Raw genomic sequence first — 25,090 nt, 5'->3', positions numbered from 1 at the left:
TGTCCCAGAGATTCTGATTCTCCCCAGAGAAGCCCCAGTGACAGCCACTCATGGCCAGAGCCAGGACCACCTTGAGCAGCCCGTGCTCAGCACCATCCTGCCCAGGGCAGTGAGCCTGGGTGGTCTGCGGATGGTTCCTGGTGCCTGGCACCCTACAAGGAGAGTAGGCCTGATGCCTCAGTGCTGGGGAAGGGGATGCCATGGCAAAAAACTCCAACATTTCATGGCATAGCTTGAGAGACAGCCTGTGTCTGAGGCAGTTGCTTGAGCAGGGGGGCTGGAGCTGCTGGACAATGCATGGGAGATGCCCACCCAGCCCTCACAGGTAACCTGCAGGTGCCAAGGACCACAAAGGGGGAGCCCAGGCTAGGGGTGCTCTTCCTGAGTCAGATGTGCTGTCAGCACACCCTGGCTCGCTTCAGGCTCCAGCCCTGACATTGATGCTCATCACCCACCACAGTGAGGTGCTGCCAGTATGTGAAGAACAAGCTCTTGATGCAATTTTGGTGCCTTCTGTTCTCTTGCCACAGGGTTTTCACTGCTTTCATGCCACTCCAGGCTGCTCCATTGCACCCACAAGGCCACCTCCCACAGGCTGAGGAGCCCAGACACCTCTGCAACCTCGCTGCTGGATGAGCAGCACTTGACCCTGGCTACATGCCAGCCCTCAGGGCAGGGGAGACAGCCTGGGCCCTCTGCCACCCGTTCCCAGTGCACAGACACCACCAATCTCTCAGCTGCCCTGACATTACATCCCAGTGAACACCCTGAGCACTTCCCTAGCTTTGCTTGCATTAGCTTGGCTACAGCTGCTGCTAGAGCTCCTCTTCACATCAGATACCTCAACGCCACAGGAAGGGGCTGGGGCACAGCCCGCTGTGCCACCCAGGAAGGCTACCCCAGACAGCCCCCCACCTCCCTCCCTGGGGCAGGGAGCTGTGGGGCACCCACCTTCTTGAGGCAGTGCAGCCCAGGACACACAAACCATCTTCCTCCCTGCCCTCTTGCAGGGCAGGGCAGCGCAGCCCCGGGCAGGAGGCAGGCACACCAGGGCAGTGCTGCTGTGTGGGGCCCAGCTCCCCTTCTCCCACCCCAGCCAGGGCTGTGGCTCACACCAGCCACAACCCACAGCTGCCACAAGCCCTTGGTGGCCTGCAGCTATGGTGGAAAGCACCTGGTTCAGTCTCTCCCCTCCCACACCTTCTCTCCCCCACCCCTCCCCTCCTGCTAGGACACACAGAGCAGCAGAAACCACATCTGCCTCAGCATTTATAAAACTCCCCTCAGTTGCTGTTTTACAATGGGAGCTGGGGCAGAAAGTCCAGCTGGGCCCAGGCGCCCACGTCAGGCTCAGCCATCCACTGCCAGGAAGCTGGTCAGCGCTGGCAGGTGCAGGCGTGGAGTCCCTGCTCTCTTGAGGCAATGCAGGAACAGTTCGTAGCCCAAGGCCAACCCCAGGGCCATGGCTGGTGGTCAGAGTTGATTCAGGCCCTTGGAAAGTGGCTGGGGACCAGGCCAGCACAGCTGCAGCTCCACCGGCAAGGGGAAGGAAGGCAGGAGATGCTGGAGCCATCAGCAAGGAGGGGGGGTGTCACAGTTGTGCTGCTGGGGCAAGCTGATTTCTTCCCTGGTGGCCCACTCTGCCTGCACACTTGTGCTGCCCAAAGTGTTACAAGGGCAGAGGGAGGCCTGGCTAGGGCGAGACAAACTGAGCTCATGTGTTCCTTGCTTGAAAGGGCTAAAAACTCATGCAGGCAGTGGAGCAAGAAGAGGTCAGTGTGTGGAGGGGCGAGGGCAGGTTGGTAGACTGATGAGCTGGCGTCAGCCCTGGGAAGAGACGATAGGGCGGCTGATGGTGCTGTTTGTTGTCATGGCCGAGAGCTCCCATCTGTAAGACACCGACGGGATACACTGAGAGAAAGCACGAACACAGCGCCCAGGGCTGGAGCAGCTCTGCCGCACACCAGCCTCAGCTGTGGTTTCCACCCAGCCTGCCCTGAAGCTGCACAGCGCCAAGGAGGGCCCCGAGCAGCCCTCAGCCAGGGCTGAAGCACCCCAAGGACAGGGAGCACCCCTGGAGCGACCTCCCAGCAAGGCATGCAGTACCTGATGTCGTGAGGAAGGCAGGACTGGTCCAGGCTGTACTGAATCACTGCTAGCTTACACAGCGTCTTTAGACTAGGGCCTGCAGAAAGAGGGCAGTTAGCCACAGCAGTCCTGGTCTGGACACTGGAGGGGGGGGGCGGGTGTCCAGGCATCGTGCAATCAGTGCCAGAGGAAACAGGGCAGAGCACCCCCCTCTGAGGGACGGGACAGGGTGCACACCAGGGCCAGGCTGGAGCAGCTTTCTGTGCTCCCACAGGAAGTCTGTGTGAAGGAGCGCATGAAGAGCCATGGGCACAGCTCAGGCCTGCAAGCACAGCTGCATCTCTGACTGGTCCGCCTTAAGCCATGCCCAGCAGCCAGAGACAGCTGCCTGACTCGGACAGGCAGGCACCCGGAGCCATGTAGGACACAGTACGGTGCTTCACAGCAGGGCCTGCTCACAGGGCACCTTGTGGGGAAAGGCACAAGCTGGGCAGGGAGTGCTCACGTACTGAAGTCGAGGATGTAGAGATCCGAGTGATCCATCAGGTCGAATTCATCACCCATTCCCTCCTCTGGAGACGGGCTGCGGAAGCCAAGCAAAGCATGTCAATCAGTGCCGTAACACTTGTACACCAGTTATGGTCCCTTGGGCTACCCAAAGGCTGAGCAAGTCCAGGACTGTTCCTGGCCTGCCTGCCCTGTGCAGGGTCCCTCTGATGCCTCCTGTCCCTCTGCTCACCCCAGCAGCACCCAAAGCCATCACTCTCCCAGCTCCTTGCAGAGTAGGTGGAGCTGCAGAGCCAGGGAGCAGAAACATACATCGTCTCCCCTGCAAGCCATAGCAAGCAATGGGGGAGCTGCCTCCTTCTCACGGGTGACCACAATGACTCCAGCTGCGAGCCTTCCCTTCACCTGCTTCTGTTACTTTGCTGCACCTCCAAACACAGGTCCCACTCTGCAGGGAACATTCCTTTCCCTTCTTGTACATTGACCAGTCTCTGGCTGGTTTCGTATTCCTCCCAAACTGCTCTTGTATCACTGAGCAACCCTGGGGCTTCCCCCAGAAACGTGGCACCCACCCTCAGGGCATGAGGAAGGTGCTGGCAAACAGCTACCTCCAGAGCTGAGGCTTGTTTCAGGGCTCTATTTGTTTGGCAATTTCAGGGGATTCAATCCTCCAAAGAGCTCCACTCAGAGAAGCAAAGCTGAGCGCTGGGACGAGGCTGAGGATAACTAAGCTGGCTGAAGAAGGGATGTTACAGCAGCTCCTGAAGGCAGGCAGGCAGGCATGCTTGCACGAGCATCTGTCCCACTCTGTGTGATAAACAGGCCCCACAGCAGGCAGGGTCAGATAGGCTGGCATCATCTGGAGAACCCAGCACGCTGGTGGAGACTAACCAGCTTCACAGCAGTGCTGTAGCACAGAAGGCTGCTTTAGTAACATGTTAGGAAACATATACAGATCAAACTGCCTGGGCAGGCAGGGGTCAGCCCATCCCCACCTGGCCCCAAACACCACATGGGGCAGCATGACACAGCCCACACCATGTCTTTTTACAGATCTCAGCCCAGCTTCACTTCACTGTCCAGGGGAGGCATACAGTGGGAAGTACAAGGATCTGGGAGAATATCACAGGTGACAGGCACCTGATCTAGGAAGAATCAGACAATGGCACAGCAAAAAGTTCAAAAATCTGTGTTGATGTCCCCAGTGAGACAGGCGAGATAAGCTGGAGACCCAAGAGGACTTTTTGCAAGGCTCTCTAGTTGTGCTGGAGGGCCACAGATCACGGGAGCCACAACCTATCTCCAGATACGGTGGCAGACTCAGCAAACAGCTAGCGGTCACCCAAATTTTCAGCAACCTGGAGAAGCAACAAAAGGAGCCATGTGGTGCAGGGAACACTGCTGTGCTCTCCCTGCTCACCTCAGCTCTAGCTTCCCAGGGCTGCAAGAAACACCTGCAGACTGCCACACGCCCTGTGTTACTCATGAGTCACGCCATGGAAACCTGTCAGCTAGATTCTCCGGCCTCTAAGCTCCCGGGAGCACTGATGTGGCTGGGGACAGAGGCAGCATGCACTGTACCACACTGCCCCAGCACTGCCGTGGGCTGGAGTGCAATAAGCCAAACTGCTTTCTCTGAGGACAATATGGAAGGTGCTTTGCAGAAGTTCAACTTTTTCTACAGAGAAGCAAAGGCAGCAGCAGAGAATAAGCACCTGAAGCAGATGCTGAGGTCTTCACCTGGCTTAGTGTAACTATTGCAGGCAAAGAGCTGACATGTACCTGCTGCATTAGCATGAACTCTTCAGCAAAAGCCCACAGGTTAGCAACCTGCAGCCATGAAAACATTCTGTTTTATCAGCTTGCGTTCCTCTGATTAGGCCAGCAGCTGGACTGCTTTTGGGTTCTGCTGCACGAGCTGAAGTTGTGTGCCAAGCACAAGTTTTGAAACAGATTCTGCCCAGCCACACATGGTTCATCGCTCCAGTTCTCGTGTGGCTATGATGTACTGCAATTATTTCAGCACAGCCATTGAGATACTGTAAGAGATGCGTAGAGAAAGCAGCTAGGAAACACCTGCATGGCAGGGCAAGCACAGACATTTCTCAGACTGACTCAGAAATCACTGTGGGCCCCAGCCACAGCTCCCTGGTTGTGCAGAAACAGGGATGGCATTTCAGAAGACTGTAGCTGAGCATGTGTCAGGCACCGATGAGTGCAGCACCCATTTTAAACCAATCCAAATTTCCTGATACTCCCATCTGATGTCGGTCCTGGAATGCTAGTGAGGAGCTACGACTTCAGGCATCTCTAGGGAACAGCCAGCCTCACCCATGGTTTCCTGCCTCTGCAGTCTTGATGGAACAGCCAAAGCACCTGAGAGACTGGTCACTGCATCTGCTAGCACAGAGACCGGCCTGTGCTGGAACAGTAGTGCTTGGACCAGAGGAAAGCACTCCCACGGCTGATGTTTGAAAGAAAGGAAAGGTGTTTTAAGTGCTGCTTTGCTTTGTGACAAGGCAATTTAGCGTGTCCTCACTACTAAAGTGGGACCTCACGCACTGACCTCTCACTGCAGTGTCACTTGCCGCCCATCTATGACCCATATCTCACAGGACAGGAGATAGTACCTGCCCCCCCAGGTTCCCGAACCCCAGCACAAACTGCAGGGCACAGCTCACTGCTGGCAGAGAAGACCTGTTGTTGATGGGTCCCATCTGCCCGGATACAGACGAGAGCCCCTTTAATTCCACCCCTGTGTGCTCACCACGCCACAATCTAATCTCATATCCACGTCACAGGAAACCCTAGACCATCTCTTATCTTTCAAAGGAAAGCCAGCAGGCACCACGTCTGCGGTTTTAATCACCGAACTGCAAGCAGCTAGGGAAAGCCTGGAGTTCAAGACTAGGAGAGCCATGATTGCCAGACAGCAGGGTATAGCAAACCCCTTTGCAAGCCATAGCCCAGCAAAACTGTTTGTTTCAGCTGCGCACCAACTCAGCATGTTGGCGAATGCTCTTGGGCCCTGCACCAACCACTCAGTGACAGCCCCTATTCCCTCACCAGAGCCAGGCATTTCTAAGCCTTGTCAGGGAAAACACAGCCTCAAGCCAAACGTGGATCAGCATCTGTTCAGCTAAACTGTTTTACAGCATTCCCTCTCCCAGTCGTTCTCCCTTGTGGATGGTCTTTGCATGCTGAAGTACCGGTGAGTTTGGGAGGGAACCAGTGCAGGGACACAACTGTGACACAGCCAACAGGAACACTAAGCTTAGTGCTACGTGACTTCTGGTCACTTAAACGGGACACAAGTGACAGGATTGCTGCTGGCCGGTGGGAGACCACAGCTGGGGCAAAAAGACCAGGCTCTGGGCAGGACTACAAAAGCAGCTAAGCATTTCGATGCCACAGGAGCAGGCACCCTGAAGAGGTGCCTCTTGAACAGTCCACAGCATATGTGAATCCTGTAGGGGAAGATGGACACAAAGCGGTTTTGCCTGCCCATCCCCCCGTGCTGCTGCCTCGCAAGCTGAGCCTGCTGGCTCACACTCCAAGGAACCCTGCCGGACCCCCGCGCTCCCCCTCCCCCTTCCCGGGCAGGGAGCACAGGTCAGGAGGCAGACCACAGGGAGTTCTCCATTACAACAACTTCCTGCAAAACTTCTTATCTTGCCAGGCAGCTCCAGAATACACCTGATAACTGCGGCAGGAAGCGAGCACAGACCCCACTCCCGTCTCCCCCTTCCCCAGCCTGCAAGACCCTTCCTCCAGTCCAAGCAGGATGCATTCCTGGCTGCCAGCAGCTCTTCCTATCCCAAACTAATCCTGATGAACTGGCCTGCATTGGGGTTGAGCCTGGATTAGGGAACAAGCTGAATACTGAAGTCATTTGTTGGAGAAGACAAGGTCCTGTTCTGTTGCCTGGCAGAGGCAGACCAGACTCCAAAAAGCTGGTGTCAAATTTGTCATGGATTTGCCAGCATTTCCTAGGATTGCCTAGGTTTAACACCAGAGTTCAGTGGCTGCTGTAACACAAATCAACACAGCATCTGAGCATACAAAACTGCCATCAAGCCCTACAAAGCCTTCTACTGTACAGAGCAGCACCCAATATCTGTTGAGGAGACTGGATAAGCTCAGCACCTCTGCATACGTCACCTGCACTAAGCACTCCCTCACACACACACAGACATCCTACAACTAAATACACGCTCCCAGCACTCCTGGGGCCTGAGGGCCCTTAACTCTGTCGCACACTGGTACGGTCAGCCCATGAGCAGAACCTGCCCTGTCTTGCCTTGTCCTCTGCCCCAACCTATCTTCAGAAGTATCCCCAAAAAGCCACTGCCAGGGTCCTAGAGAAAGCCCTAAAGCTTTCTAAACCATGTGGAGGACTGAAACCCTTTCAGATGTCTCTGCAAGGTAGATGCTGGCAAACAGGCCTTTGCTCCAGTGCTGCAATTTGTCATTCCAGACAGCATAGAGTGTGTCCTGGTGATGGGCCACTTCCTTTCTTCTAGCAGCTGTTAAGGCTCTTGGCCACATCCAGCTGCCCTGCACCCTCAGTATCACTTCCAGTGTTTGACAGCTAAATCCTTAACACCAGGTCCCTTTTGTGAATGGAAGCTTTGCCAAGGAACACTGGCACAGATGGGAATGATGCCTTGTCACGTGTATGGGCTCCTCAAACAGCTCCCAGCTGAGCCAACATCCCACTGCATCTTGGCAGACACCACACTTGCCAATGAAAGAAAGAGACTGGTGGGAGAAGCAGGGCAGCATGTAGGAAAGGATAAGTCAGTCTGAGGTCTGCTACAGCACAGCAGACTAGGATACTTGTCCTTCTGATGGCAGGATCTCCTCCCCACTTTCCACCACCTCTTTCACACAAGAAAGCACAACCCCTCCTGAACAGCATGTTACATTCTTCTGCCTCTACTTGTACAAGAAGGCTTGTCACAAGATGCTTTACAAGCTTAGGTGACATCTTCAGTCTCCTCCTTGGTCTTTTTCCAGGAGCCCACGTTTTCTTACACTTGTACGGTAGATGGACAGTTGCCATGTGCCTCTGAAGCGCATCTGACTACAGCATGGGACAGAGCATGGAGGGACACTGTGCTGAAGGGAATGGCAAACCCTCTCACAGAGCCACCCCACACAACTCACCTGGTGCCTCCAAAGAGAATGATTTTGTCCCCGACTCTGCAGCAGCACTGTCGACGTCGAGGACATGGGCCTTTCCCCTTGGGCTCAATCTTCCTCCAAGAAAGAGAAACTAAGGAGCAGAAAAGAGTACACCAGCTTGTCACAAGAGCCTGGCCAAGACCTGGATTTAAAGGTCCAAGGTTATGGATTTAAAGACATCACAGCAAAACCGGAGGCCCACTGCCCCACAGACAACTAGCCAACATCCGCCCTCTCTGTCAACCTCCGCTCCTCGTCAGCAGAAAATTATGCCCTTCTGTGAGGTTGTTACTAAAGTGTCGCTTAGATGCCAGGCACAGCCCTAGAGCTCTGCCTGCTGAGGCGGGAGACGCAGGTCGAGCGCCAGGAGCCGCAGGCTGCCAGGGCAGTAGGTCGGACATCCCAGGGAGCCGTACAGCGCAGAGCTCCGGGGGCGGGCAGGCAGGCGGGCAGGCAGGCAGGCGGGCAGGCGGGCAGGCAGGCTCCTTTCCCCAGCAGCCTGCCGCGGTCCAGATCCGGAGGGAGACGCAGGAACCAGCTCCATCTGCTGGCAGCCACTGTGAACGCAAGCATCCTCGCAGAGAGGAGGCTGATGGGACAGCTTGGTTGTGGGAGGGGAGCGTAGGGAACTGAACCAGGTGGAGAAGACAGCAGCAGCCTTTGTGCTTGCTGCTCTTTGTGGCAAGGATGCTGGGGGGTGATTAATCACTAATGCACAGCACTGAAACCTTCAGGAGCTCTCACACTAGCTCGCAGATCAGCTTGGGGAGCAGGCAGTTGGCTGCTCTCAGGTAACTTTACAAAGCAATTAGCAAACACAATCAGTCCAATGGACTGCGAAAAATACCTGAGGACCCCAACACGGCTCACAGTTGACTGATGTTCAGGGTACCAGCTGAACAACCACCCCTTCTGCTGCACAGTTTGATCTGGTACCAAGAGAGTGTGGTATGGTGATCCTGCAGCTCAAGTTGAGCTGTTTCCCCAGCTATGGTTTGTCACTACCCTAACCCCATTGCTTCCCCCATCTTCTTTTCTGACAGCACTTCTGCTTATTTCAGGACAAGACAGAGTTTTGCCAACCACCCTTCGATTAGCTGTGTCTTTCAGCAATACTTCGTTTTCCATTTTCTAATTGAGATTTGGAGACAGTCTGAGGAGGAACAGGCGTCCTAAGCACGGTAGCAAGCTCCTGTCAATGCTGTCAGAAGAGCAATTTCCTCCCAGGCAGGTTCCTAGCCCTTGGAGAGCATGCTCATCTGAGCACTTACACACTTGAAGGCCTTAAGTACCATCACTGCAACAAGTTAAAAGCATAAATACCTGGATTGAATTTCCAAAGGTCATGGAAGTGTCTGTTCAGGCGCGCGTTGTAGCCACCAAATACATATAGCTCCCCATTGTAGCTGACTGTGGGGAGTAAGCATAGACATCAGTGTGCTAGCCCCAAGGTGGAGCCCAGCAGGTCCCTGTCCCAGCATCAAACACAAAGCAAAGTGGCGCTGGTTATCCGCCTTCACTTACATCACCTTTGTGTGCAGGGCTACGCACAAGGCTTTTCGGGGGGCAGCAGCTTTCCACAGAAGCCAGGCTTTGCACACCCCTCGCTAACCCGCATGTCCACCCAGTGGACCAGACAATTCTGAGGCAGGCAGGAATTTCCTTCCACTGTCCTCCTTTCTCAGCAGACCCACACTCACATGCTGAATGGCTCCGCCGGCCTTCAGGGAGCACTGGAGTTGGAGGGGAGTCCAGCCAGGAGTTTGTTTCTGTATCAAATACTTTAATGCGGTTACAGTAGATCTCATTGTTGGAGTGAAATGGCCCAAAACGATCAGCTCTGCCACCAAATACATACATCTTTGTTCCAATGATGGTAGCTGAGTGGAAGTCTCTCCAGCGAGCTGGCGTACCCTGCAGGGACAGAGTAAAACAAGAGAAGGAATGCAGATTACCCAGGGAGATGACACATCCTTACGGGGAAGTTGGGGTGGCTGCCTTCTCCTAGAGAACTTCCCCTCCTGTAGACCCCAGCCACACCAGACAGAAGCTGTGAGACAAAGTGCGCAGCTACCCCAGAGAACAGCAGATACAAGACATCCTCCGCAAACCCAAGAGAAAAGCAGACACTGACCTTGGCAGAGATTAAGGTCCACATCATGTTTGTGGTGTCCAGTTTATGGATATCGTTTGAAAAGCAGTCAGCCTGGAAGACAGCAGGGCAGCCTGGTCACAAAGGCACTGAGAAGCCTAGTCACATCTGGCCCCAGGAAGGACACTGTCCTACAGACCTGGAGCATCCCTTTGGAATCAGTACTTCCTGAGAGACATGGTGCTTGCTCCAGAACATCAGGGTAGGCAGAACACTCAACAGGAGGGAGGTAAAGCCCATTTTTCTTCAAAGGTGTCCTGTCTCTCTCCACAGCTTTCCCATTTATTTGGTGCTCAGTTCCTCCCCCCAAGGCTCTCCTGCACACAATATGTACAGTCACAGCAGAACCCTGCCTCCACCCCATGCAGTGACAGAAGAAAGGGGCACTAATGGGACAGTCAAACTGGCTCACTAAGGCCACCTGATGAGAAGTGGACGCTAAGATTACTTCTAGGAAGCTAAACATCCAGGAACAAATACTTCTGAGGATCCCACAAAAGTCATCTGCAGCTAGCTGCCTGGAAGAGCCTGCGTTCACAGGAACAGCACAGACTCCTGCTCCTCCAGACAGGGGAGACAGCAGCAAGACAACTACAGGCTTTTTTGGTCTTGGTTAAAAACAAGCCACATTTGAACAGCTCCTGCTGCTGTAATCAAGATCATGGCTTTGGCACGCTATTGTCCTTCGAAGAGAGGGAAGAACCCAGGGACTGCTGTAACAGTACACCAGCTTTCTTCCAAATAACAGATGTGACTTTGCACAGCTTTTCTGGAGCCTGGTGATAGGCTGAAATTATATTTACCCACTTCTTAAGATCAGAGCATAAGGATTTGCTCAAAGGAGCATTAGGCACACTGATAGCTAGTGCAGGATGACCTTCAGCTGAAGGTATTCTTAACGGGAGGGCAAGCAAGTGTTTGCTGGAGGGGACCAGCAAGACATGGGAGCAGGTACAGAATACAGGGAACGTGCACCAGATTAGGACAAAATCTCACAGCAACACTGCAGACATCAGAAAGTGATTTTTCTGGCTCACTTCTCAGACAGTTTAAAATAAATGTAGATCAATATATATTTATTAAAAAATGTTATGTATTTATCTATCTAATTTGGCTGAGAAATGAGCCAGAAAAAAATATATTAAAAAATATTTCTATTTTTACCTCTATATTTCTGTGTGTTTTGGGGAAGAAAAAAAATCCACCATTTTTTCAGGCCTACTTTCCTAACCACATTCTCCACAAAACAATAAGCATAACCTGGGTAATTAATGCCATAACTTTCCTGAGTTATAAAATGAAAGCAACTATGGATACAAATATGCCCCTGTATCCTGCTTCTACCAGTGACCTGGGTAGGAATACCCTCTTTCCTAAGGGACAGCCAAATAACAGTTACAAAGACTACTCACCAGCTGTTCATAGCCTCCAAAGATAAACATGCTTTTTGCCAGGACACAAGCTGAGTGCCCATCTCTTGCTCCTGGGACCATTCCAGACACCTTTGGCGTGAACCACTTGTGCGTGTCTGAAACAAACCAGGAGGCAACGCTAAGAAAATACAGTAGATGTTGGGATGGGATGGCTCTTTACTACTGTTCGTCGTTTCTAACCCAGAAATCCTTCTTTCACACACAGTACCTGCTTTTCTGAAGAGGAAAGCTTTTTCAGGCAAGGCTACCTGCCTGAGCCTGCACAGAGGGGCATGGTAACAGAGGTCTCAGCTCCTGGGCACGACCGCTGACTCTGCCCCACCTCACAAACAGCTCACGTTTTAAGTGTGAGTAGTAAAGCATTGCTTGAGCGATGTTATTTTTATTGAATCTCTTGCAAAGCCTACTTGTGAGTCACTTATCAACTCTGCATTTACAGTTTCAGTTACAATGATGCTAAGTGGCTCAACTGACCTCACAGCATGGAGATGCTGCTAATTGACTGAGGAAAAACAGCACTCTCAAATCCAGGCAGAAGTCACTTAACCACAAGCTCACTGTGTCAACAGAGCTACTGTACACATCCCCACCTCTGCAGCGCAGCTGTCCCTATCTTATCTGCTCCTTTTGTCACACTCTCATCCCCTCTTCAAGGGGAGTCTTCCTCACTCTCCACCCTTTACTGTTCCCTTCGCACTGCTCCCCGTGAGTCTGCACCAGCCAGGTTCAGCCCCTTAGCCTGCACGTGCCAGAGGCTGGCTTGATTTAGGGGAGGACTTTAAATCCAGCCAGAGCTGTTCTCCATGCCAGGGCAGCATGGAGCCAAGCCAGCGACTCACTGCCAAGCACAAACAAGCACCTGTCCCAATGGCCCAGAGAGGCACAGATAAGCCTCGAGGCAGCAGGAGACATTCCCCCCACCCTCCCTAGCTGCTGCAAGCTGCCAAGAGCAGTGCTTATTTCAGGAAGCGGTAACATTGGAGCTAAAGCAACGTTCTTCACGAGGATAACTTCTCTGAACTCGGCCTGTGGCCACAACTATCCACATAGGCTCCAGCTGGAACCACGCAAAGGGTCTTGCAAGGTCAACAGAATCCCTGGGCAGCCTCTAGTCAGAAAGATGCTGCGGCTATCAAGTTCCTTTCGTTCATGGGGCTGCTTCCAAGCCCAGTCGCACAGTAACAGCAAGAGCTCACCCAGGCACAACACGTCAAATTAGAGATGGAAAAGACCTTGACTGGTGATCTACTCAGCAGCCCAGGGGACAAAACTGCACTCAGCCAGGACTTTATCCAGCCTGATAGCTCCTGCCATGGAACTTACACCACAGACCTGGGACTGTGACTGCCAGCCTCACTTTCCAGGGTTGGCAGGGGACAGGCGTAGCATATAAAGCCAGCTATGGGGGGTTTGGACCAGGACTAAAGTCTGGCCTTTCCGTTAATTTTGACTTAATGCTAAAACACTGAAGTTGGTACGGAGATGAAGCGGCTCCAACTACAAGGCCTCTGCGCAGGCAGAGGTTTACCGGTGGCTTCCTAGCTGCATGTGTCAGGGAAAGTGGGAAACCATGTGCCCAGAGAGCAGGTCTAAGGTGTGAGACATTTCCTGGCAAAGAGGGGAACCCATGACCAAGCACCAGAGCAAGCAGTTTCCTTGCAAGTCCAGCAAGCCACTTACTGGTCAGTATTTAGATGGACTTGCCTCCAGAAACCAGACATACTCCCTTCCTTTCCTGATCCTCCTGTCCACCCAGTTCCTGGTGATGCCAATTCTCCCCAGGTGCTCCAGCAGCACTATGGAGAAGCCAGCTGAAAGGCTCAGGAGTTTATGTTTCAGCTTTATCTAACCTGACTCATGGCTTCCCTTATTTTTCCATCCTGTCCCTGACTACTTCTGTGTTTTATTCCTCACTCTCCTTCCTGGTTTCAGAAACAAGGACCATGCTGGAGAGTAACCACAATCCTTGAGAGCTCTAGCCCCTTCTTGCTGCAACCTACAGCCACAGTTAAGGAATAATACATCACACAGAATGCTTCAGTTATAGTTACTATCAGAGAGAGCACACGAAGCTGACAGAAAAATTAAAACCAGTTTGACTATTAGATAAGCTCAGTAATCTCTGTTCAAAGGCTTTTACAGAGAGTCAAGTGTGCAGACACACTGGCTGCCCCACTCTCCTTCTAAACCTGCTGAAACAGCCAGAAACACCAATTCCCCATTTGCACCATTTCCTCCAGACTGTCACTTTGTAGAGAAACTGAGGGACAGGAAAACAAGTTGGGGAGCAGTGTGGTGGGGCAGAGAGAAGCTCTCATCAAGAGCAGTTGTGACAAGGAAGAGTGAGAAGCTGGAACTTACTGACATCAAAGGCATAGAGCACGTTGCAGGCTCCCTCAGTGTCGTTGCGACCACCCCATATGTAGACGGTGTCATCTATGAGCACTGCTGAGTGCCCATACCTCATGTAGGGCACCTCTCTCACATGGTCTCGGCTGTTTGTCCACACTGGAGGCAGCTTGATCCAGCGCAGAGACACTGAAAGCACAAGTTTGAGCCCATGTCAAATGCTAAGTGTGTTCACAGGTCACAACCCACTCTGCATGGTGCTTTTTCCCCCTATGACAAGGTGCAGAAGCAGACTAGTAAAGACAAAGCTGTGTCTGGCCCTCAGTAGTGGCTAGTTAAGGAATACAGCGGCACAGTTTTCCAAAGGCCCCCGTCACAGGCAAGACTGGAGGAAGCACTGGAGGACCAGAGGATTCTGGACAGAAGTAGGCTCCATTCTTCATCAATTACACCAAAGAGGTTTCCATTCTAGCTCATCCTAGACTGTGAGGGAAGGCACAGCACACATACACACCCACAAAAAAAAAAAAAAACACAACAAAAACAAACAGGAAAAAGTGCACAGGTGATAATGAATGCAAACACCACCTCAGGCTAGTGTCATTTTTTAAGAGACTCAAAGCTGTAAGAATGGGCAGCACAGAAACAATTCACTGCATGCAAGAGAACACACCTGAAGGCATCATCTAGACTTGCACTAGTGCCATTTAAATAAAACAATGTAGCAGCTTTGTAGGAAGAGGATTTGTTTGCATTTGCTTTTTAAGCTTTAGATGAGACAGGTGTCTGTCTCCTTTACCCCCACATCCATACCTGAGTTCTCCCTGCTAACCTTACATTACTAATAGGAGTTCCTTGTGATTACAGGTTCTCCTTCCTGGCAGCCTGTATGTCATGTTCAGCAGTAGCCAGAGCAGTCAACAAGTATTACAGGGTTTAATGGCAGTGCAAGAGTCACAGCAAGTGTTACATGGCCATTACATGGCCATTCCACAACAGTGCCCAGACATCCTAGCTCTACCACACATACAGCCTCCAGTTCTGTTTTTAACACAGAGATAACACAAAATATAGCAGAAAACAGTCTGCAGTTTCCCTGAAGTACTAACATAGGGAAAGGGTCAGGCATCTTAAAAGGTGAGCGTCTACCCCAGAGGCAGCAAGGGCACTGAAGAAGCACAGCCAATGCTGAAGTCAAGCTAGATGGGATGTTTCCTACCTAAAATACAGTCTTCCTCTTTGGAAGACTGAAAGAGATCATTCAAAATCTGGTATCTTGGCTTTAGCACCGGAACCTGGCAATGCCAGCTGAGCAATGGCTTGGGAAGCCAGCGTCACCTCCCATGTGATGCCTACAGCATCATAACACTAATATTTGGGAGTGGCAAGAAGGGAAGTGTAAGAGTTGGTCCGAAAACAGCATTGTCTCAACCCTGTCATCAGGGATATGGACAATAAGGTACCCCAAAAGTTAGGCTAACATCTTGACATGAGTCTGCAGCAGCCTGCCTGAGACGCAGTTGCTGATCCTGAGAACTGAATGCTAGGCTTGTAAGGTCATTATGAAGCCGAGAAAACTCAATAACAACTCAGTGTTATTAAGGAGGTATTCTTTATTGCAGCACTGGGCAGCATGGGGAATAGCTCCTTCCATACGTGTGCTCCCAAGCGTTAGGATTCTTGCCTTATATTTACAGCTTTCATGTTTATTCATTACATTTCTGAGAAAAGGTTGAGTTATTTAATTATTTCCAGGAATTCATTAACATAAGTTCCTCCCATAGTCCCGCCTCAGTCCGCCCAAGTTACACCCCCTGTCGAGGGTCCTTGGTGGTCGTTGGGGATGAAGGTCCGAGTCTTCCTCATGGTTGAGCTTCTGAACTTGTCCTGTGGCACATGCCCTGTACCATCCTGGGTCTTTTCCAATTCACAGAACCAGCTCTTGCTAGCTGCCCTCCCTAGATTATCTCTCCTGCTCAGTCTTCTGTGTTCCTTGAGCCCCACAGTCTGACTGGAGGATTCCACCTGCTGTCCTTTGCTTGGTGGATTCTGCTTCATTCTTATCTTTAAAGTGTTAGTTAGTTAGTCAGCAATGGATATATGCACAACGGTTAGTACAAATCGGCCTCCCTCCCTATCTCTAAAGGCTGGTCAGCCGTTCTTTTCTAAAAGCCAGTTTTCTAAAAGCCAGTTAGCCATTCTTTATTACAGTCATGCCCTGGACAGAGCAAGGACACGAGCTGAGCAATTTTCATCTGGCAGAAAACAGCAAAATGATAAGAGTGCTGGTATCTGCTTCTCCCTTCTAGAAACCTTGAGAGGGGTAATAACAGCCAAAGGAGGCAGCCTTGCAGAGGCAAGACGGCTCTGTTTTGGCTAAAGAGTGCTGTGCCGTTCTCCAGTACCAGGGACGAGCCTGAGAACTTAACAAGAAAGACCAATCAGCATCGATGGAGCCAAGGAGATACAGAGGAGGAGCAAGCGGTGCTACTTGGCATAAAAGATGGCTCCTCAGCAACCAAACTTTGGAAGCTTTCCCCACCAAGGATCACGACGATCGTTAGGACCGGCAGGACGCTGCCTGGACCTGGGACCATAGCTGCGCCTTGGACCCGTGGTGGTAGCTATCAATCCTTTTCCTCTTTTCACTTTACTTTTCCCTTTCCTTTCACCCTCTTTACCTATTGCACACCGCTTTATGGGCAAACAATAAAGTTTCACTGTTTGATTGAAGCAAACCCCTTTGGCGTGGTCACCTTAATTTTGCACTTCGAGATCACAGCAAACAAACCATCACGAGTCCACCAAGTGGACTGCGACAGGAAGGCAACACAAGAGCATTCCTTTGGGCACAGCAATTATGCTTCCACCATAAGAGCGGTGCTCTACTGGCACATTTTACAAGACACAACGCTCAGTTATCTTGAGTGTGAGCTCCCAGTCTCTCTGGATAGAGATGAATGTCTGTTCACAAGATCCTGAGCTACACTCCCCTCTACACTGTGAGCAGGTCACCTTGGCAGCCCTGTGTAAGCAATGCCTTTATCAACTACTGCACAAGTCAGAGGAGAGGAGTGAATTCACTGCATCTTGCAGACAAACTAGTTTTATCTACGTGCCACATGAGTGTTAGGAGAGTGTTCAGCATGCTCTCCAGTCTGCAAAACTGGCCATTGGTTCTCTGCTTCCATCTCTGTTCAGCTGGACCCATCCAAGCACCTGTGCAGTTTTTCAACCACCTGCCTAATTATAGGGAAATACTTCATGGACCTCACCTTTTCAGTTCAAAGGACACTGAATTAAGAAACAGAGCCTCTCCCAGCACAGTCATGGCTCCAACTCAGCCTCCTGACAGATACTGGCTACCCTACACAAATGGCTCCAGCTCCAGATGCTTTTCTAAGCCACATTGTGAACCTGCATGATAGCTGCTGCCAAAATGGGAAGGCCTCCATCTTAGCCACACGCTCCTACTGACTCCATCATGCTGGCAACGGTTGTCAGCTGCCACCCCAGGGAAACAGCTCAGGAGTCTAAACCTGGAGACTTAACTGAACGCACTGGTTCCCACCCTACCCTTTCCACACTAGGGGCAGCTGAGCATGGTCACGCTATAAACTAGATGGGGGACCTGAGCTAGCTAAATATCGCCTCTTTGCACCTAGTTGAGTTAGTGTTCACAGAGAACAAGGACAAAGAAAGCCATTGGCCATGTGGTTACACCTAGCGAGGTCTTATTTCAGCAGTCTGCTGAACTACAGCCCCTGTGCCCTGCCCTTGAAGCTGAAAATATAGGGCTGCACAAGGGAAGAGGCTCCCATCTACACTAATAAGTTTTTTGGAAGTTAGAGTCAGATAGCACGTTACAGAGTGTACAAGAAAACTAGTAACAAAGCCCAGCAAGCCACTCCTTTGTGCACCACAAGGACACATTTACCTGCATTAAAAACATGGACGTCAATCTGCCGCAGAGTCTCATAGTCTTCTCCAGAACAATATCCACCAAAGGAATAGACCTTGTGCCCGACGGCCACAGCTGCGTGGTTCACCCTCCGTGGCCCACCTTCCAAGTGCACTGCCCACCGTAGCATTCCTCCCTGCAAGCCAGACAGTCTTCAGGGCCCCCAGTGCCACAGCTGCATGCTTCCTGGGCCACCACGATGTCACCTGGCTCTGTAACAGAGACAGAATGCTAAAATAACACAATTCAGCTCACGAGTCTTCCAGTCTTCCTTGAGTGCCGACTACAGAGGTCACATTGCTGTATCCTCACTCATCTGCCTCCCAGCTGGAGATGGTTTTACTCTCCCCTTGGGAAGGAGACACAAGGCAGGTAACCTGAGCAAGGCTTGGAAGAGCAAGCAAAGATGCCCTCACATACAAAAAACCCCCAAACCTCAGGGTGGCTGTACAGGCAGCCCAAGCCAGGCACATTTGGGGAGGGCAGCCAAGTGCTGTGTGCCCGGCTGTGCCCTGGTGCTGTACACATCATGTACACACCAGAACAGCTTGTCCGCATGAATGAAAACACACAGCGAGAGCCAACTGTGAAGGTGAAAAGAACAGAGACAGAGGGAAGAGAGCGTGCTCTTTGGAGCAGTCATGAGAAACAGCAGAGGAAAATATTTAAAAAAAAACCCCAACGCTCAAAAAAACCCCAAAGAACCACCCCCACATAAAACACACTCCCCAGTACAGGGGTGGACTACAACACTAGCATTTGGACTCATTGATTTGAGCACTAGGGTCCAGCTTAATTAAACACGAGAGAACAGAAACTCCCTAGTCTGGGGAGAAAGCTCTTCGCTAATGATCAAAATAAGGCCTTTTTCTCCCACAGCAAATCCAGTCATAACCATGATAATTTTGTAATATCATAACTCAGTTAAGAAACCAATATGCTTCACACTTCAAACAGATGGCTTAGATCAGCTCTGTCACTGCAGCGGATTTTTGCAGAGATTCTCCTTTTGATCTAAGGATCTGGAGCACAGCCTTTCCCGGGTGCTTCTGAAAAAGCAGATCAGTTCAATTCTTTAAGAGTTTTCCCCCAGCTGAAAAACAGCCATTAGAAGCAATGTCAGTGTTTCAGACAGCCTAAAGAAAATACTCTTTTTCATTGCTTGGTTCTAGCTTCTTGGAAGATGCAGTCAGTGCACTCCCATCCCACACCCAGTTTTAGCATTTGCAGAAGGCAAGGGAATTTTTAGATGCCTTAGAATGAGGATAAAAATTTCTATATGTTTTCTCTGTCCCTTTTCTTTTTGGGAAGTAGTGAGTTTTCACAAGGAGAACCTTCCTCCTGTTTAAAGTTTCTGAAGTAGCTGGAGAGCAGCAAGAAGGGGCAGTGCCATGCTGCTCTGGTCCAATGGGCCTCCCCTCGCCCTTTAGCCAAGTGGAACCACTGCTCACAACCAGGCACCTGTACAGCCCATCAGCAGCCCGATCACTGCAGCATCTGGCCCACCTGCATGCTCTCATGGGGAAAGAGTCAGAGATGCCACCCAAGAGGGAGCTCCTGGCGTGGAGCAGAGCTCAGGCTTCCAGCTCCAGCATACACACTACAGATAGTTCAAAGGCATCCAGAAACCAGTCACCTCATTGCAGAACTCCTAAATCTCAGGAGAAAAAAAAAAAAAAAAAAAAAAAAAAAAAAAAAAGTAGTTTCTTTTTAAAGTTATTTCTTTTTCAAGTTGTTCCCAAAATAGAGACTGGCAGCCAGAGCATGCTCTGTACCTGAAAGTTTCAGCGACGGGACATGTGCAAAGTCCAAAGAGACCATCTTGCAGTCTTACTTGTGACAGACAAGCGCAGACTAACGAGTCCCTCCTGCAAAGCCACGTCTTCCTGTGGCAACCACTGTAACCTAAAAATTGGAGTCTGCAACCCAGAAAGCCACATTGAGTTTTCTCCAGCAGAGCTGCTCCAGAAGGGCCCAGGAATAACCTCCCTCTGCTGCAGGCCGTGCTTCACTCTGTGTCTGGAACCACCCCAAATCCAGCTCTAGCAGGTTTGGTTTCTGGTTTGGTTTTTTTTTATCTATTTTTTTTTTTTAATTACTATAGTTTTTGTAAGCCAGGCAGCAGCTCTTGTATAAGTCCCCCGCAAAGCTACAGAATAGATGAGTTTCCATGGAGACCACCAAAGTCACCCTCCAGGCTATTTTGAAGGCTTCACATACCTAAATCTGTTTCCTGCTTCAGTCATGAGTTATCACTGAAAAGTCTAACCACTATTTTCCTCAGAAATCACTTCTTGGTTAAGTGCTTCTGTAAGAGATTCCTCAAGGAGCTTAACTGGACTTTATCGCCCGTGTCAGTATTTTCAACACCCTTCAGACTGTGCCAGATCCTGGAAGATGAAGAGGATGAATCTTACTTCCAAGTTCTCCACTTGGTTCCTCCCAGGGTAAAGGAGCAGAGCAGCTTGGGACAGCAGGCAGGCATCATACCAAGCTGCTTGCCTTTTTTTGCCAGAAAGCCTGGGAAAACTCTTCTCCACCTTTGGGAGTTCACTCGAGCTGTGGGCTAAGGGGCACGCTGCTGCCAGAGCAGGACGCTGGTCCTTTCACTCCCACAGGAGCCAGCTACCCTGCCTGAACAGTTTCATAATTAAGACTAGTCACAGGAACACGGGAAACTAAGGCTGCACCTAAGAAGTTAATCTCGTCAACTGACAGGCCACAGCTCAAGGCCCAGACAGTCACACTGTAGGAAATGATATTGATGTTGTAGCAACAACATTGCAATGTTGTTTCCTACAATTACAATTACTGGGAAAGGTTTTTCCAGAGATCAGCCCTTCCCAGGAAGCAGGCGGTGGTACGCGGGCCCAGGGCAGTGGTGGGGGTGATGGGGTTGAAGTTGGCTGTGCTTTGTCTTGGCTCGGCATGGGGACACCCCTTCAGAGCAAACACAAAGCTTAGCCAGCACAGCCTCTGGCTGCCACTCGTCAGACCCAGGGCATGCAGAAACACGCGTTTGCTTTATGAGAAGAAAAGCATCAGAAGCATGAAGCGATCCATATAGGATTGTATACTAAAAGGCAAAGGAAAACACAGGATTTACCAAGCTGCCAGGGTTTTTCCAAAACAGAGTGCTCTTCTCTACGCTGCAATAAAAACATCCAGACAGACCCTATCTTCCTCTTCTGCCACTGGCCACAACCCTACCCCAAAACTGTCGCAATGTCTTCCCACCTTCACCAAGCATTTGTTTTCCCCTTTTCAGTCACACGCAGGTCCACCCTGCTCTCCTCCCTGCACAGCCCTGCAGTCCTGTCTCCCGAAGACTGTCCCCTCCTCCCCATGCTTTCTGCGTCCAGCTCCAGCCTTTCTCCTCTCCTGCCTTTTTTGGAAATCTTTTCATTAGAGCAATCTTCTGTCCCAAAGTCAATTTTCCTCCTGAAATTCCCATCTCTGCACTGACTGCAAATATGAATTAAACACATTTTTTTGAGAAAAAGTTATTTTCTGTCCTACAACTATGCAGGCTGTAAAGGTCCAATTCAGGTTTTGATTTCTAATGATAATTCATATGATACAAATGAGAACAAAAATACACCACTTTCCAACCTCATTCCTGTGAGGACTTCTTAATATGAGTCATTAATACTCTTCACATTAGGCAGTGTGCCTTAGATTTCTCTAAAGATTATACAGGGCACAGCTGAGGGGAGAGGGGAACAGCAAACTCTATATGAAACTATTTACTAACAATTTCCTCCAACTGTACAATCTTAAGTTATGCAAAATACATTCTGTGATTTCTCATTTAGGACACCAGCAACAGGTATGTAGGCTATAAAACACAGAAATATTGATAAGACAGAGGCAAATTGTACCAGAGAACCAGGAGGGCACTGGCTGCAGGAGGTGGTACCTGTCCAAGCTCAGGCAAACAAGGTGCTTTTTCTACTCTGCACCGCAAACCAAAGGGACAGTTAGTGACACTAATATTCATCATGGATCAAAGGACGGGCTTTCACACCACAGAAGAATTAAGCTTGAATTAGTTTCATTCACAGAAGCTATTGCTACTGCCAAAAGCCAGCAGGGTAAGAGGAGGGTTGCCTTCTACATGGATTTGTGCATATGTCCCTGGATCCTGCTGAACCATCCCTCTCCTCCCCAGAGCTGCACCTCTTTTAATGCAGCCTCTGCAGTTCATCTGCGCCCACAGCAGAAGCTGGTTGAAGGTCCAAGGAACCTCTTTTGACTGATTGAGCATGTTCAGCTGGAATCGTACCCCAATGACCCCAGGAACTATGACCATATACTTATAGGGACACCAAAAAAAAGCTCCATCAAAACAAGCACATGTTTCTTGTACGGTGAGAGAAGAGATTTTCTGCATGAAACAAAACCAAAGACACTGCACTCCCACATGCTCTGTTAGCCTGGTATACACTTGCTCACCTCAGATCGGGAAGCTCTGGGTGCCTCTCTTCCCCTAGTCTCAGTCTCAGCTGGGGAAGGGACGCGCTGAGCCTCCTGACCATACGCACGCACGCACTCGGGGTCTCCTTTGCAGAAGAGCACACGTGCTTCTCTCCAAACCACTGCTTGCTTTCACTGACACACGTGTCAGCTCCCCACTTCACCTCTCCGAAAACTAACAGATCTTTTAATTCCATTTTGCACTCACACGGGTAGCAATCACGCAATCTTCGCAACTTCCCATTTCCCTGGTCTGGCATAATCTATCCAGAGTTACAGTCAAGCACAGAGAACACAGGGAAATTTGAGTTGAAACCCTGGTAGGTCCTGTTCTTAATTGCCAGGAGCAAGAATGTTTCTAAACATCAGGTTACACTTCACCTACTGTTGAAGTACCTGATGCTGATGATGCTGGAAATTAAGAGAGTGTAGCAATGAGTTGTTCCTGTGTCACTAAGCACAGGGAGGCTAAAATTAAAAAGTGCTGAAAATAACCTGCTGTGGTCCCACAAAAATGCCTGAAGCCTTCCACTGACCATGCACAGCACCCAGGTACGCACTTCCAGAGTAAGTGGTGCAACAACAGCCGTGGGGTGACCGCAGACTGGCTCTGTGGCTGCAGTCAGGCGTGACACCTGACCACAAGTGGAAGCTCACAAATCTATTAGCAGAGAAATAGCTACAGACCACCGCTCTTGTTCTTCAACAGTGCTGACATCCAGCAAAGGGAGCGCAGCAATTCACTCGAGGCATTTCACAGATAAGCAAGGGAACGACCAGATTTTAAGTCAGCTCTGCATTCTTCAAATACAGCACCTATAGACAACACTCCCAAATGTCTGGCTGTGCTGTTGTCTGAAGATACACACAATGCCTGAAACAACTTTCATCGTAACTTCCCCAGCTTACACCTAAGAAGAGTCCACCAGCACAGCACATAGCCATCTGAGATCACCAGGAAAATCACTCAGTTTCTCACCAGCATACCTTCCAAAACTGTTGTGGTGACTTGAGTAAAGTGGCATAGATGGGGGGTAGGGGTGGTAATAATGGGTTTTAGTCAGATTTTTCAGCTGTTCTATTTGTTCTACTTTCTATTGTAAATACCTACAATTAACTATGAAAACATTTAATTCAAGATAGAAAGCTATTGACCATCTCCAAGTACAGCAGCCAGGTGATAGTCTTATAACAAAAATATATATCCTTGGATCCACTTCTTTGCACAAAGAGCACTCACTGGGCTGCCTCATTCCTCTACACACACAGAAAGAAACCTAGATCCATTTCTGAAAGCTGCCCAGATTAGCCTTGCTGCAGCCAATTCCCACAGCAAGGGGGAGAAACCCAGGAGAAAGTGGCCTGGATTTTCAAGGGCTTGCTCTGTCACCCCCAGAATTACGGCTCCACCCCAAGCAGAGCAGCCTATTGCCCCTACAAAGTCATTTAGGAGAGCAAATCCTACCGTGTGGCTGCCTCAGTCCAGTTTCCCAAAAGATGCCAGCCACAAGGTTTAGTAACCCTTAAAATAGTCCAGCGAGCTCACAGCAGTCCATATAGACAGTTCTATTTCAAGCACATCCAACTTACTGTTAGAGATAGCACGAGAACCACCCGCTTTCTTCACTCATGCTTGACATTTATCTGATGCTTTGACTATTTATGCTAAGGCAGTGTGAAATTGCAAGCTTGCACATTCAGCAGCTTGGACACTCACAACACAATTCCAGCGGCAGTAAACTAGACGTTGCTAGAACAGCCCCTGAGCTTGTTAACTGAGACTGATCTGGAAGCTTGTGTTAGACACGGGAATCACAGACCACACTGCTCAGGCACAAATTTCTTTCAGTGACCCTACCTGCAGGCAGCAGCACTGCCTCCTTATTTTTGCCCAGATATTTGTCCCACCGCTAAGTTTCTTTTGCCTGAAGCCCAGCTGATTCTGCACCTACTGAGCTGGCTTCTCCCATTCCTCACCTTGCCTCCCAAACCCCACTGCCACTCCTCTACAGAGCACGCCTCAGCTTTGGAGATACTCCTTGACCCCCTCCCCCCTGCCAGGACTCTGTCTGGGCCCCTGGCTATTCTCAAGCTGCTTCTGCCCTGCCACAGGCAGCCCTTGGGAGGGAGCAGGCTCAGGAAAGCCGAGGTGGCAGCTAACGTGGAGTTTCTCGCTTTCTGCAAAGCCACGCTGTTTTCCTCCTCCGCACCTGCGGTCGCACCGACCCCCAGACCCTCACAGCGCTCCCCGGTGTCCCTCCTTGCTCTGCCTCGGCACACGGGCCAGGGAGGACCCGGCGTGAAGCCCCAAACCTACCAAGGTGGCCCAGCCTGGCTGAAAGCGTGAACGGGCTGAAATCGCCCAAGCCCCCGGGGATGGAGGGAGAAGGCCCGGCGGCGGTTACACCAAGGCGAGGAGCACGAGAACGGTCTCCCCTGCAGGGACCCGCCAGCCCCCGCAGAAGGCGGGGGGCGAGTGGGATCAGCCGGCTGACACTCACCCCCCCGACCCCCCCAGGGCCGCCCCACCCCTCCAACCGCCGCCCGAGGGCGCTCCCCTGCCCGCCCCGCGGCCGAGGGCAACTGGGGAGGGTGGCGGTCCCGCGCCCCCGGCCCTCACGGAGGGGCTCGGCGGCACCTCCAGCCTCCCCGCCCGCCGCGGCCGGCCCCAGCACAGCTCCGCCAGCTCCCCAGGAGAGCGGCATGGGCGCCCCGACAGCCGGTCCCTCTCAGCCCCAACCCCGTACCTGGCGGCGGGAAAGCAACCGGCAGCCCCGCTCCGACAGCCACCACCGACGCTCCCTGGGACTTGTAGTCCGGCGCCGCTCCGCCCACCCGGGACCGCCGTCGCCCTCCCCCCGCCGGGGCGGCACGGCCTGGCACGGCCCCTCCGGGAGTGCCGGGCCCAGGCCCCCCTCGGGGGTGGCGCCTTCCGTG

General features: G+C 51.2%; 1 protein-coding gene across 1 annotated transcript; it reads right to left on the bottom strand.

The window, feature by feature from the left end:
- Positions 1-1,256: 1,256 nt before the first annotated feature.
- KLHDC3 (kelch domain containing 3) lies at positions 1,257-24,940 on the bottom strand. The gene is made up of 11 exons (XM_086482250.1): positions 24,901-24,940; positions 17,654-17,889; positions 13,729-13,905; positions 11,347-11,462; positions 9,917-9,988; positions 9,483-9,696; positions 9,106-9,192; positions 7,765-7,873; positions 2,598-2,671; positions 2,107-2,185; positions 1,257-1,888 (listed from the first exon to the last, which is right to left on the bottom strand). The coding sequence occupies exons 2-11, from the start codon at positions 17,805-17,807 to the stop codon at positions 1,822-1,824; spliced, it is 1,149 nt and encodes a 382-aa protein (XP_086338376.1). The 5' UTR covers positions 17,808-17,889; positions 24,901-24,940; the 3' UTR covers positions 1,257-1,821.
- Between the last annotated feature and the right edge of the window lie 150 nt (positions 24,941-25,090).

The sequence above is a fragment of the Leptosomus discolor genome, chromosome 2 (genome assembly GCF_034619465.1).
Source record: "Leptosomus discolor isolate bLepDis1 chromosome 2, bLepDis1.hap2, whole genome shotgun sequence".
Taxonomy (NCBI): Eukaryota; Metazoa; Chordata; class Aves; order Leptosomiformes; family Leptosomidae; genus Leptosomus; species Leptosomus discolor.
The sequence above is the reverse complement of the archived record's forward strand: the minus strand, read 5'-3'. Positions and strand labels throughout refer to the sequence as shown.

Coding starts and splice junctions, on each gene's coding strand:
- KLHDC3 (XM_086482250.1), bottom strand. CDS start 17,807: ATGCTACGGTGGGCAGTGCACTTGGAAGGTGGGCCACGGAGGGTGAAC. Junction 9,193..9,482: donor CCGGCGGAGCCATTCAGCAT/GTGAGTGTGGGT, acceptor TACTCCCCACAG/TCAGCTACAATGGGGAGCTA. Junction 7,874..9,105: donor CCTTTGGAAATTCAATCCAG/GTATTTATGCTT, acceptor TCTGCTCCTTAG/TTTCTCTTTCTTGGAGGAAG.